The 13,605-nt window shown below is 36.3% G+C and overlaps 1 protein-coding gene across 9 annotated transcripts in view; it reads right to left on the bottom strand.

Moving 5' to 3' along the window:
- Positions 1 to 13,605, bottom strand: part of fat1a (FAT atypical cadherin 1a) — a 147,479-nt gene that overhangs the window by 54,808 nt on the left and 79,066 nt on the right. For all 9 annotated transcript variants that reach the window (XR_015475632.1, XR_015475633.1, XM_087235396.1 and 6 more), the window contains 1 exon segment: positions 11,634 to 11,773. Coding sequence is in view for 7 of the 9 variants with exons in the window: in XM_087235396.1 (XP_087091522.1) it covers positions 11,634 to 11,773 (140 nt within the window). In the remaining 2 variants the exon portion in view is untranslated.

Raw genomic sequence — 13,605 nt, 5'->3', positions numbered from 1 at the left:
CAATTTATTTTTCTTATTTAATAAGTTTTATTAGCAAGGTGTGTTGTTTGTTTTTTGGATCTGATAGAGCATTTTAAACAAAAATAGCAGTGCATGATGCAAGACTTCAAGAATTTAAATATAATCACTGCCATTATACATCAGCTACATACAGTATTTTTAAATCAACAGTATATTAGTTGTTAAAGCGATAAGAACATAAGAGTTCTTACTTTATTTCTAATTTATGTTTGCAGTGCCATGCAACCCTCAGGGGATCAGAACTCAGATCATGTTTGCTTTGATATTTAACCAATCAATACTTAAAACAAATCAGGCAATCATTGAAATGCATGCTTACTTAAGGCTTACAATCAAAATGTTAGCAAACCGACATGAATCCAAATGAGTTGTGGCTGCTTGTGATAGCACTGCATGTTGACATTTTCTTTGGTGAGAAATGATTGTATCGGGAATGCAGAAGGATGTTTCATTAACGGTTAAAAGTTCTACAACCGGTGAAATGCCAAGGTTGTTTCGCTGAATACTTATGAGCATTTTGACGTTTTAGAAATTGCCAGCACACACACTTCTTATATGCAGGCTGATGGCTGCTGACAGACAAAAACATATATTTATCTTCTTTATTTTACTTTTAAATCAAAGTACATCATCCATCTATTAGCCTTCTGGGTAAGATTTGTGATATTGGGAAATTCAACACTACCAGATATGTGCATTTTAGAATGTTTGTGTGCGTGAATACTTGTTAGTATGTGACATGTCAGGACACAGAATTGTTAAATGACATGGGCATGACAGGAATTACAAGAGAAGGTGGCTTTTGAGGACATTGCACTTGGGTTTATATTTCAAAAGTGTTATAAATCATACAGAACTTAAATTTTTTTTTTTCAGAAAGTAAAAGAATGTGGGGTTAAGCAATAGCGTCGAGCTACAGGGCAGTAGAAAATCCATTTTGTACAGTATAAAAACTATGGAAACCTATGGAATGTCCAAACAATACACAAAAACAAAGCCTGTGTGTAAAAATTAGCTCTGTTCATACAATAACACTTTTATAAAGTCAAGATGGAGAAACAAAGAAGTTAAATGTATTGTATTGATAGAGTTTACATGCATGCCGGCCATAGGGGGGCACTGTTTAACACAAAAAAAAGAAAAAAAAAAGTTACAGCTCTGTGAGTACACTGATTCAAACCAGAATCCTCACAAATGGATTGGCCACATATGTGTCCCTGTAGTCACATATGTTTTCAAGTGACTAGTCAGGGAGTGAAAGTTGGAAACTGTAATATTTATGCATTTGACAGACGCTTTTATCCAAAGAAAATCTAAAACAGTGTTACTGCTTGACTGGGACAGCTGATTTACAAATGCTAAATTCATAGGAATTAAATCTGCTTTTTAAAATAATAAAATAAATAATTTAAGAAACATATTCTCATATACTTTATACCTGGGTTGAGTGGCTGTGCTAAAACATTGTATTACAATGCAATTTGTAATTTTGTTCACATAATCAAAGCCTATATTTCATTTTGATTCAGCTTAGTCCCTTTATTCATCAGTAGTCACCACAGCCAAATGAACCGCTAACTTATCCAGCATATGTTCTCAGCACTGGGAAACCAGAGGCTATATTAATTCATTTTGATTTATTTGTATGAATTTGTTTACCCTCAAACTCCATACAGAAATGCCAACAGACCCAGTCTAGGCTCGAACCAACGACCTTCTTGCTGTGAGGCGACAGAACTACCTACTGTGCCACTGCGTCGCCCAAAAGCTATGTTATTATTATTTAAATAAAAAGATTAATTTTTAGCAACCATTAAAGACTTAAGTGTCGATCTACTTAATTAAGTATACGATCCAGATAGCATTCATTAGTATTTAATATAAATGTTTTGACATGAATAGGTCAATGAGAAGATTTGACTTTACATTAAAAAAATGCAGAGTCCACTTTTTCAGCTAGGTTTTGTTCAAATAAATAGTCGGCTTAGTCCCTAGTTCATCAAGGGTCACTACAGTGGAATGAACTGCCAACTTATCCAGCATATGTTTTACACAGCACATGCCCTTCCAGCTGCAACCCTGTACTGGGAAATGCCCATACACTCTCACATGCACACACACTATGGCCAGTTTAGTTTCAATTCATCTACAACGCATGTCTTTAGACTTGTGGGGGAAGCCAGAGCTTAGGGAGGAAACGCACGCCAACACTGGGAGAACATGCAAACTCCACACAGAAATGCCAGTTGACCCAGCTGGGACTCAAACCAGAGACCTTCTTGCTGTGAGGCAACAGTGCTAAAAACTGAGCCACAGTGTCGCCCCTAAAACATTCAAGAAAAAAATAAATAAAAAGAATAAAGGTATCTTTGTTGAATGAAAAAAAAATGTTGTTAAACTGTTACTGAACACAAACATATAAAAAATTTCACAATAAAACAAAGACATTACACTATTCAAAACTACTGACCTAGAGGTCATTATATGATGTCTGAACACTTCATAAGGCAACATTAAAATCGTTTTTTTTTTTCACTTTACAGCATTTATTTCACAACATCACTGCCAAAAAGGGCATATAAAAATGCATAACTGTTAGCTGCCACTTGCTCTCAGCTTTAGATTAGCCTGTGTGGGTGTGAGTGTGAGTGTAGGCAACACTCACACTTGTCCTGACAGCATCAGCACGTCCCCCTGTCCCAAAAGAACATGTTTGGTTTTATCGAATGCCAAAGGTCAAAGAAGGGAAATCGTTGCCTTTTTTTACTCTTGCCTTCTTTTTCACACCTTACCCTGGAGACGTGCCACCTGGCCCTGGCAGCCTGGCGCGTTTTTGTCGCCAGCACAGACAGTCGACTGAAAGCATTGAAGTAAATAGATGAAGCTTGTAGCTTGTATTTGTTTGCCTGCTTTCCATGATGCTTCAGAAGCAGCACGACAGGCTTCGAGACTTGTGATGTAAATGTAAAAGAGGAAAAGAGAAAAAACTCAAAGGAGCTCCACTAATGTCTAACACACACACACACACACACACGCAGAGAAAGAAGGACAGATGGAGGGATTGGAGAGGAAGTGGTGAGTGAGGGAGTGATTAAAGGAAAAGATCAGAGAGTGTGAATGACAGATGAAGAAGGACGCGAGTGTGAAAGACAGAGAAGACGAAAGACGAGGAACAGAAGAGAGACACAATGAGAAATTAGAGCAAGAGAGAGAGGAAGAGAAGCAGAGAGGAATGTAACACTATATGAAAATGAAGATCTGGATGGTGTGAACGTAATATATACTGTGTATATATACAGCAGATGATCCCTGAGGGTGGACTATTCCAGAAGCCAGCAGCCTACTATTGAAGAGAAATTCCTGTTACACTTATACATGCATTACCTCCCACACATTGACACCATACAGACTGGGCTAAAACCTCTCAGATGCAATATATATGTACACACACGCACACACACTGACGTTTATAACACGGAACATACCAGTACTGCTTTTAGCAAGAGATGTAATTTTAGACTTCAGGCTAAATTGCATTTTAAATTTGGTCACATTTTAGTCGTCTGAATATTGTTCTGTTTTGCAACCGTAATCCAATTTGTTCAGTTGATCTCTAATGCTTGACCTTCATTAGTCGCCTCAATGGCTCGCTTGTCTCGATTCGAATCATAGACATGCACATACCTTGAAAGCTCTCTCCCAATTACATGCATTCCTTTTGGCATTCGTACTGTGACAGGCACAATTACTATATTAAACTCCCGTTCAAATGTTTGAGGTCAATTAGAAAAAACTGGTGGGTTTATTTAGCAAGGATGCATTAAATTGATTAATGTCACAAGACATTTATATTTTTAAAAAAGTCACAAAAGCATATTTCTTTTAGTTTGGCTGTAATATAAATAAATAAATAAATAAATAAATAAGGGTGGCACGATGGCTGAGTGGTTAGCACTGTTGCCTCACAGCAAGAAGAGGGTTCCTATGGGTGCTCCAGTAACTCAAACCATTCGAGGAAACCAATTTATACAAGCTATTAGAACTAATTGAGTTCAAAACTCTTTTGTGAATGAGTAGAATTAACTTCCAGTAAGATTTGAGTTACCTACACTCATTTCATTTGATTTGACTGTAAGATTTTACAGTTTTTGCTTAAAAATGTTTTTTTTTTTTTTTTTTTTTTTTTAGGAGGCTAATAATTTGTCATTAATGGCCCGTTTCCACTGAGCTGGGGGGCCAAAATACGTAAAATCACAGAAAGTTACCGTAAAATAAGAGACGTTAAATAACAGAAAAGCTTACATTTAAGGAAATTTCTGTAATTTAAAGTTTGTGATTTTACGGTAATTTTCTGTTATTTAACGAACGTTATTTTACTTTTTTTTCCGCCACCCCAGCTGCTGAAAAAAAAAAAAAAACAGTCTACAAGACTGGTCTGTACGCTTTTATCTCAGTTTCTACTGTCAAAAGGTAAATGAAAGTCAACCGTACCGTACCACTTTTTGAGTACCCTTTTGGAATGGTACCTAGCACAACAAAAGGGTTACCAAAAGGCGGAGCCAGACACGCAGCTGAAACGTCACTAGCTCATGCACGAGACAGGAGAATGAAAACAAAGGAAGCGCCACTTTTAAATACACAGCCGAGACATTACACTGTAATAATGTATACATATAATAACAACCTATGGTTGACCCGAGCTCAAACAAACCTTGTTGATGAACAATATAGTTGTAGGCGTTACAGGCTATTTTGCATTATCATTGAATGACGTCAACTGCAACTGTACCATTGGTACCCTTTGGCAATGTAGACACAACCCTGATAAAGGTGACCCGTACCGAACTGTAAAGTACTGTACCGTACCACTCAGTGGAAATGGGCCACATATGTATATTTTTTACGTGGATTAAACACTTTTTTATTTACACATAGAGCATATAATAATGGATTAAAAATGTTAATGTATATAATAATAATTGCGCAATACTCATTGCATGAACATTAGAGATTGTTTTTATTTACATTTTTTAAAATCTATTGGAAAAAAGTCCTACGCTGTACATAAATTCAAAAGTTTTGATCGGGTGTCAAAAAGGGCTTGCATTCGCACAGTAATTTACACATGCAAATGTGACTAGAGCCCTGAGTTATCGTGCAATTTTCATCAGAGGAAAAACTCACTGATGGTTATTTTTCATCCGAGCATTCCCTCAAAACAAGAGTAAGAAATCACAGGCAAAAATGGGCACTGTTCACCCAGATCCCCATATTTCTTTGTATGTGACATGTCTTAGGGAAAATGACTTTGGCACAGACGCAAACACACAGACTTGCTACACATTCTCTCCGAAGGCCTAAAATAGGATTACACCCAGCATACATTTTCCTCCCCCTCTGCATTCTTTTCTTTCCTTCCAAAATAATCATAATCCCTCATTGCCTGTCTGAAATGTGGCGCTTTTGTTGAGATTGGGGTGAAAAAGAGATAAAAAAAGAAAAAAACTTGTGGAGATAAATGGTAAAAACAATGAAAATAGAGCATGGAGAAGGTCTGGCAAGCCCATGTGGAATACACATGACTTTGATTTAAACAAAGATATGCGGCTCGGTGAGGAGGAGAGAGCTAATCGCTTCAGGAGAGGGTCACTAAACGCACAAAAGGCAAAAGCAGAGCCTGAATGCAGATTTGTGATTAAAAACGTGCGCTTGGTGGGTTGAAAGGGTAAACAAATTCATACAAATAAATCAAAAGAATAAATAAAATCCGCTCCTCGTTGGCTGTAATCCGTTAAAGATGCTGTTTTCTTCCAAACGCAAGCGGCGCATGATACAGTTGCGGATATACTCCATGGGTTGCACGCTAAAATTGACTTTGGCTGAGAGAAGCACTTGTTTTGGAACAGCTGCATCCAAACACAAGAGGCTTCCAAACTCATTAGCTGGTCAGTGAAGAAATTAAAGTGGGTTATATTAGCCATCCATCCTTCTCTTGCGTTGTAAGGCGAGATGAAAGCTTACAGGCATGCCTTCAATATCGCCTTTTTAATATTTTAACAGCAAATATTTGCTTGATTTGTTCCTTTGGCCTAGTTTCCAGCACCTGCCTGAGCATTTACTGTGGTATTTGAAAGTGTTGAGTATAAACTGACTTTTGTCACTGCTAATTAGCCAGCAAGCGGAAAACTCCTGTCAGGGTGGTCTAACGTACCAAGGACGCCTGCAAAGGAAAAACAAACAGTCTTTTCCCGGTCTACCGAAAGTAGGCATAAAGTACACTTCAGTTTTTGTATGTGTTCAAAGGTCTGTGTACAGTGTGCGATGCGAAATTCGTCATCTGAACGGCATGCGAGTACTACACACTATTCATTTTCTGTGACTGAGCACATGTTGTGGACACATGCGTATTGATATATACTGCAATACTTGGTTTAGAAGGTGTCAATGCTTAACCGACCCATTGTTTCACAATGGGAAAAGATTCAACAACAAAAACTACCAAAAACAGCAAAAGGAACAGATCCAACTATCTTTTTAACTGTAATTTTTTATTTTTTTTACTTTACGAGAGTAAGTGTAGACACTAGATAAGAATACAAGTATACAAGCATATTGTGTTTATGCAAGCAAATTTAAAGGTATTGAATATATAAGTATACTTGAAAAAGTTAACCCAAAAAAGTTAACACTTTTATTTTCTAGTTGGTTTACTCATTAATCATTATTATATTACAACTAATTATATTGTTATTAATATAATGATTAGGTCTAAAAATCTGAGAATTGTATATATATATATATATATATATATATATATATATAGAGAGAGAGAGAGAGAGAGAGAGAGAGAGAGAGAGAGAGAGAGAGAAATATTTAAGTAGCAGTGCGATATTGCTATATTTAGGCTTTAGTGGGAGGCAGTTTGACAGTTCGACGGCATAATCATGTGTAAAGAATAGGAAAATTTAAAACGTAAAGTCTCAAAACCCTTTTGTATGAGGAACTACTTTCTTCCACCGTTCATTCACATTTGCAGCTGACGTCAGAGCAGCAGAAACCGTTGCTATTTTACAAACGCCATTTTATAGTATTTGAATTATTCTCTAGCGTAATATCTAAAGTGCTTTTTCTACTCTAAGGGGTTATTATGCGGTCCGTGTCGCCATCCTGTGCATAGACAACGTCAACCGTCTTTGCTCTGCTCAGTAAGACAGGCTGATGGATGCTGACGTGCTGTATCTCAAAAATTACAAATATTTAAAATAGGCACTATCCTTATAAATAAACTGCATAGTTGCAATCTAAACAACAACATTCTCGCCTAAAAAAGCCTTAAAAGTACATTATGTTGTCCAACAACTGCAATATTTGTCAAATTGTAGTAGGTTTATTAATCTGCTGTCACTCTATGTGGGCAGAGTAATAAACAAGGGTGAGGATGCTGTACGATCTGTAATACTAAAAATAATAAAATTATTATCAGATACATATATCTACAAGCTGAAGAATGTTGCCTGAACACCGACAGACATATTGCAGTAATGTAAATTTGGGCAGAAAACAATGCACATTTTTATAAAGACTGTAATATATGCAGTTTTTCCCTTCTTTTTCCAAAAATATAAATAGTTTTCCTGTTGATTTTGTATTGAAATGTGATCTATACATGTTGTGACAGTTGCTCGAAAGCTGTTGCCTGTGCTTGATTTTCAGACATAAGATTTCAATAGTCGTTTTGATTACACAGAACTAAACGAAGCCGTTCAGCCGACAAAACTGACATTAGACACACAATCACTGATCTAGAGCCAGTTTAATGCTTTCCATCAAAGCCTCAACACTCACACATCAACAAATACAACCAAACCCCGAGCATTATCACCATACCAACATGATAAGCACAAAACAAAATTCAAAAAACGCAACAAAATGTGTGCATTAGCAGGTCCAGTAAAAGCCGGACGCAGGGCGCTGAAGTCTGCACTCTGTGCCCTCTGAATCTGACAACTGTAACTGATTCGACTTGAAAGGTTTCGAGGGTCCAACAATGGCTTCAGATTAAGCAGGGCCGATGGAGAGACGCTTTGAAGAGCTCCAGAGCAAGGACTCACAGTGTCATGTCACTGCTTTTGTGTTTGGAAATTTCATCAATAAGAACGAGAGCGAGTTGGATTGGGTGGGGGGGATCTGTTCAGGATATTGGTGGCAGTTAATTTTGCGTGCAGGAATGTATGTGTGCACTGGTATCGTTGGCCTCAGTGGTCCGCTTGATCACAAGAGAGATCCGACAGTGTTGCCTAAACATCTCTCAGGAGGGGGTTGGGGAGCCGCTCACAATGCAGGCTCTGTTTGAGAGAGCGAGGCCACAAACATGGCCCTCAACCAGAGAGCCCCGCTCTTCACTGACCTCTTTAGGACCATATGCAAAGATTTACTCATGCACCGACAGGAAATCAGCACATAAGCTACACGGCAAGTTCAGAGCTGATATTAATGAAGGGAAGATCAGAGGAAATGTGTGCTACACTTTGTACCATAACTCACTTAAACACTACAAATCAATTTGGGAACTACTACTAACTTATAGTTGAAAATATGCATTTATATCTGTCAAGGGTACACATTTCGTTAATGAGCAAGAGATGAGAACAATATGAAAATAATACATTAATAATGGCAGTGTTACATTATATCAAATATTTACACATTGTAAACCTGCATTGGTCCACTTCACCACAAAAACTTTTAAACTTTTTTGAAACAAAAATAAAAGAAAAATAAAGTATAAAAAAAACAGGAATTATATTAGCATTCATTATAAACAGTAAAAAGGTGTATTTAAAAATGTATATAATAATTTCATTACTTTTTAGCATTGCTATACTATTTTTACTTTACTATTATTATCACTAGTCGGCGGCTAGCTCTCTGCAACTCTCACATGGTTGCCCACAGAAGCTAAGCAGGGCTTAGTACCTGAATGTGAGACCACATGGGAAAGCTAAGTTGCTGCCAGAAGGGTGTAAGATAGACCAGCAGGGGGCGCTTTTCCTGCAGTCTACGTGGGTCCTGCTCAGTGAGCACCGTCTTTCAGATGAGACGTTAAACTGAGGTCCTGACTCTCTGTGGTCATTAAAAATCCTCGGATGTCCTTTGAAAAAGAGTAGGGGTTTACCCTGGCATCCTGGTCAAATTTGTCCACTGGCCCCTGTCTATCATGGCTCTAACAATTCCCATTTCATAGCTGGCTTCATCACTGTCTCCTCTCCACCAATCAGCTGGTGTGTGGCATGGCTGCCGACATGTCATTCAGGTGGATGCTGCACACAGGTGGTAGATAAGGAGATTCCTTCCAAAAATGTGTAAAGTGCTTTGAGTGTCCAGAAAAGTGCTATATAAATGTAAGGCATTATTATTATCATCAAAGTAGAGAGAAATAGGCTACATTTTTATGATATAATAAAATGTACTCACAAAACAGCAAAACGTAGTTGTTTGAAGAATAGTGGCAAAGCATAAAGATGCAATACTGACAATTAATTACAATTTTGAGGCTGTATTGTGATCCTGTGGTCTTTTACTATGCCATTAAACATGTCTAATTAATACACCAAACAAGATTTGTCTGTATATAAACTAGTTACACTCAATGATATTTTAGCAGACGTTTATTTTCTGTAAAGCATGGTAAAGATGTAGTCAAAAGGGAATATTCTAGTGTAGAAAAATTCCAAAGTAAAGCTGTAACACATTTATTTTTTGATGAAAAGTCCCCTTTGCAAAACCAACAGGACTGAAAGGCAAGATCAATCCCACTGTTCTCATAAGATTAACATATAACTAAATTAAAGCAAGACAGCGAGACTGTCAGAGGAAGCGAAATGAAAGAGCAAGGAGCCAGACGGCTTCATCCTCCTCACACGCTCCAGGAATGAGACAATGGAAGATTCCAGAAACCCTGGCCAAAAACTCTCCGTCCGCCAGGCCAAGGAATGTCTGCCAGCATGTTGTGACGTGAGGTATTTGAAGAACATTCGGGGGAACCTTCAGACATCAAAAAATGTCTACAAAAGCGGAGCTCACTCTAACCACAGAAATTGTCTAAAATGTGCTATTTTCAGAGCTTTTTCCTAGAATGACTTTTGATACTTCAAAATAAGTTAAAACAACAATGCTTAAAGTTCTTTTAGAGACAACTTAATTGTTTTATGTTCAATCCACATAAATGTATAAAAAATATTACGTTAACTTCAATTTGTGTTGAGTCAACATGAAGGAACTTTGTGGAACCCAACATTTTTTACACTGTAAATAAGACTGGGTTCTACATAATTGATTTGTGTTGGAACAAATAAATCACCCAAGATTCTCATTAAAAAATCAGTCAAGTTTGGTAAGGGAAAAAATCATGGTTTGGAGTACATTTAGTATGGGGGTGTGTGAGAGCGTGCTACATCAACAGCCTGAGGTATCAAGACATGTGTGCTGCCCATTACATTATAAACCACGGGAGAGGGCAAATTCTTCAGCAGGATAGCGCTCCCTCTCATACTTCAGCCTCCACATAAAAGTTCCTGAAAGCAAAGAAGGTCAAGGTGCTCCAGGATTGGCCAGAATCGTCAGCAGACATGAACATTATTGAGCAAGTCTGGAGTAAGTTGAAGGAGGAGCCATTGAAAATGAATCCAAAGAATCTTGATGAACACTAGAAATCTTGTAAGATCGCTTTCTTTGCCATTGCAGATGACTTTATTGATAAGTTATTTGAGTCATTGCAGAGATGTATGGATGCAGTCATCCAAGTTCATGACAGTCATACACAATATTAATTCTTTTTCCACTGCACCATGACTTTATATTTTATACTGTACATTATTTCTGTTAAGTGACACGATGTTTGTCTAAGCAAAGTCAGACCTTGCTGTCCTAATTAAATAATTAAAAATCAAGGCATGATCATATTTTATTTAGGTAATATTGAGGCCTTTGCCTTTCTTATAAGCCACTTCTGATACCAACTGATCTACTAGAAGTCAAGTTATTATTTGTTATACCTAAAACTTAAGAATAACAAATAATAACTTATTTGATAGGTGACAAGACTTTTGTCAGGTAGTGTAAGTGGATTGAGAATAAAACAACTAAGTTGTTCTCAAAACAAGTTTGAATAAATAACAAACTTCATTTTTGGAGTGTACAGTGCAGCCCATAACCTAAATGACATAGAACCTGTACATCCTGTAAAGTCCCTGTAAAGCATGTATTTGATAAGGTTTAATAACTGCATTTTGTGCTTTCCCTATCTCATCTAAAAGGCCTTTAAATAGCAAGATGCTGTGCTTCTTTTTTAATCCTGAAGGCTGAAATGAGCACAAGCAGGAACGACCTTTGGGACCTACAGTGCCAATGCAGGAATGAGGAAACTCAATTTGGAAAGTTAGAAATGCTTGGGTTGCTGTTCCTTCCTTGCCACCAGCGAAATACACATGCACAAAAAAGTGAGTCATTTCTGCCCCTCATAGTGATCTCCAAAAAAAAAAAAGAAGTCCAGGCCTCTATGGTGAGCGCACAATGCTCTGCTTCCATAAACACTTCATTAGCAATTCAATTACCTGCGTGCTGACAGATCTGGTGCCATCTGTTGCATTCACCGTCAGGTTGTAATGGGATTTCTGCTCTGCGTCCAGCGCTTGGGCCACAATCATTGTCCCGCTCGCCTTCCCCACCTCGAATCGACTGTCAGAATTACCACCTGTTGAGAGGAGGTTTTCAGCACAAGCAAAATAGACAGGAAATTAGACGGCCATCATCGCAAGTTAGCCAGTTGAAGACAGGAGAGAGAGAAAAAGAGAGAACTGCACAGATGGCAAAAACCAGTGTCACGTGTGTGCTTTTGCAGCAACTGTTTGACACTTTGTGTGTGATCACAAAAATGGCTGACAGACATGCAGACTACCATATCATTGCCCTAGCGCTTAACATATATGACTATATTATTGCTTAGTGTTACAAAGTGATAACAAATAATAGTGTCCACAATAAATATAGAAATAAATACAAGCAAATATTATTATATTATATTATATTATATTATATTATATTATATTATATTATATTATATTATATTATATTATATTATATTATATTATATTATATTATATTATATTATACTATATTAAATTATATTATATTATAATATATTATGTCATGTCATGTCATGTCATATTATATTATATTACATTTTATTATATTATATAATATTTTATTATATTATAATATATTATATTATATTATATTATATTATATTATATTATATTATATTATATTATATTATATTATATTATATTATTAATTCATTTTCTTTTCGGCTTAGTCCTTTTATTAATCTGGGGTCGCCACAGAAGAATAAACCACCAACTTATCCAGCACACGCTTAATGCAGCGAATGCCCTTCCAGCCGAAACCCAACAATGGGAAACACCCATACACACTCATTCACACTCATACACTATGGTCAATTTAGGTTTTTCTATTCACCTATACCACATGTCTTTGGACTGTTGGGGAAATCAGAGCTTTATTACATTATATTATATTATATTAATTTGATTGTGATTACTTTTTTGCTAAAGAATTATACTAATAAAAATAAATGACCAATGTCTGTCCAGATTAAAAAGTCAACCAAAGCAGTTTTTATTTTATTTTATACAAAATTTGATTACCATTATTTTTTTTCTGCAGTTATTAATAGGTAGAGAATTAGGTTCACAAAACAAATCTGCAGGTCTGTAGCCAGCCTGCTGAAAGGGGTGCTTATTTTTTCTCAAAAAGTAAACGTTTTTGCAGTTATTCACCTCCTTTTCTATTTAATCATGATATTTAAATACTGCATTTTTGCGACTATTTATAGCTGAATTAATTGCCGTATGGTCATCAAATCTACATGTTTTGATGTACCAAAACATTTCGTAAACATTTACAACAAAGAAATAAAAAAAATCTATTTTAAAAATAATTTTATCTTAATAAACAAATTTATCATAATACATTGTTAGAAAAAAATAGGTATTTGTTAAAGTTTTAAATTAAAAACGTGGCCTATTATCATTTATTAAGCAAATAACAAACTGACCAGCATATTTAACTTTTCTCAGTCAGAATTTGGCCATTTGAAAACAAAAGATTTTAACATAATAAAAATAATAATATAAAAATAATAATAATAATGTAGAGCTTCACGATTTTTCTAGCCTCTCTTTAAAAAAGTACATTCGAATATTCATGGATAACAACAATAGCCAGGGCTGCGTTTCCCGATAACGATTGATCTTAGCACTTAAGAGCGTTTTCTACGAGTCATTTTGCGAACGTTCGTTATTGTTTCACGTGCGTTTCCCAAAAATGCACTTAACACAATTGCACGTAGCCCAGCTTTAAGTGCAACTTAGGAGTCGCTATCCGTTTGTTAAGTGCTGAAATGTCACGCTATAGAATGGCTCGTTATTGTTGCACATGTTATAGCAATCCATATAATTCTTCTTCTACTTGTGTGAATGTATATTCAACTCGAATAACATAAAA

This window comes from Danio rerio, chromosome 1 (genome assembly GCF_052040795.2).
Source record: "Danio rerio strain M-AB ecotype USA chromosome 1, GRCz13ab, whole genome shotgun sequence".
Classification (NCBI taxonomy): domain Eukaryota; kingdom Metazoa; phylum Chordata; class Actinopteri; order Cypriniformes; family Danionidae; genus Danio; species Danio rerio.
Note: the sequence above shows the minus strand (reverse complement) of the source record. Positions and strands in the feature narration are given on the sequence as shown.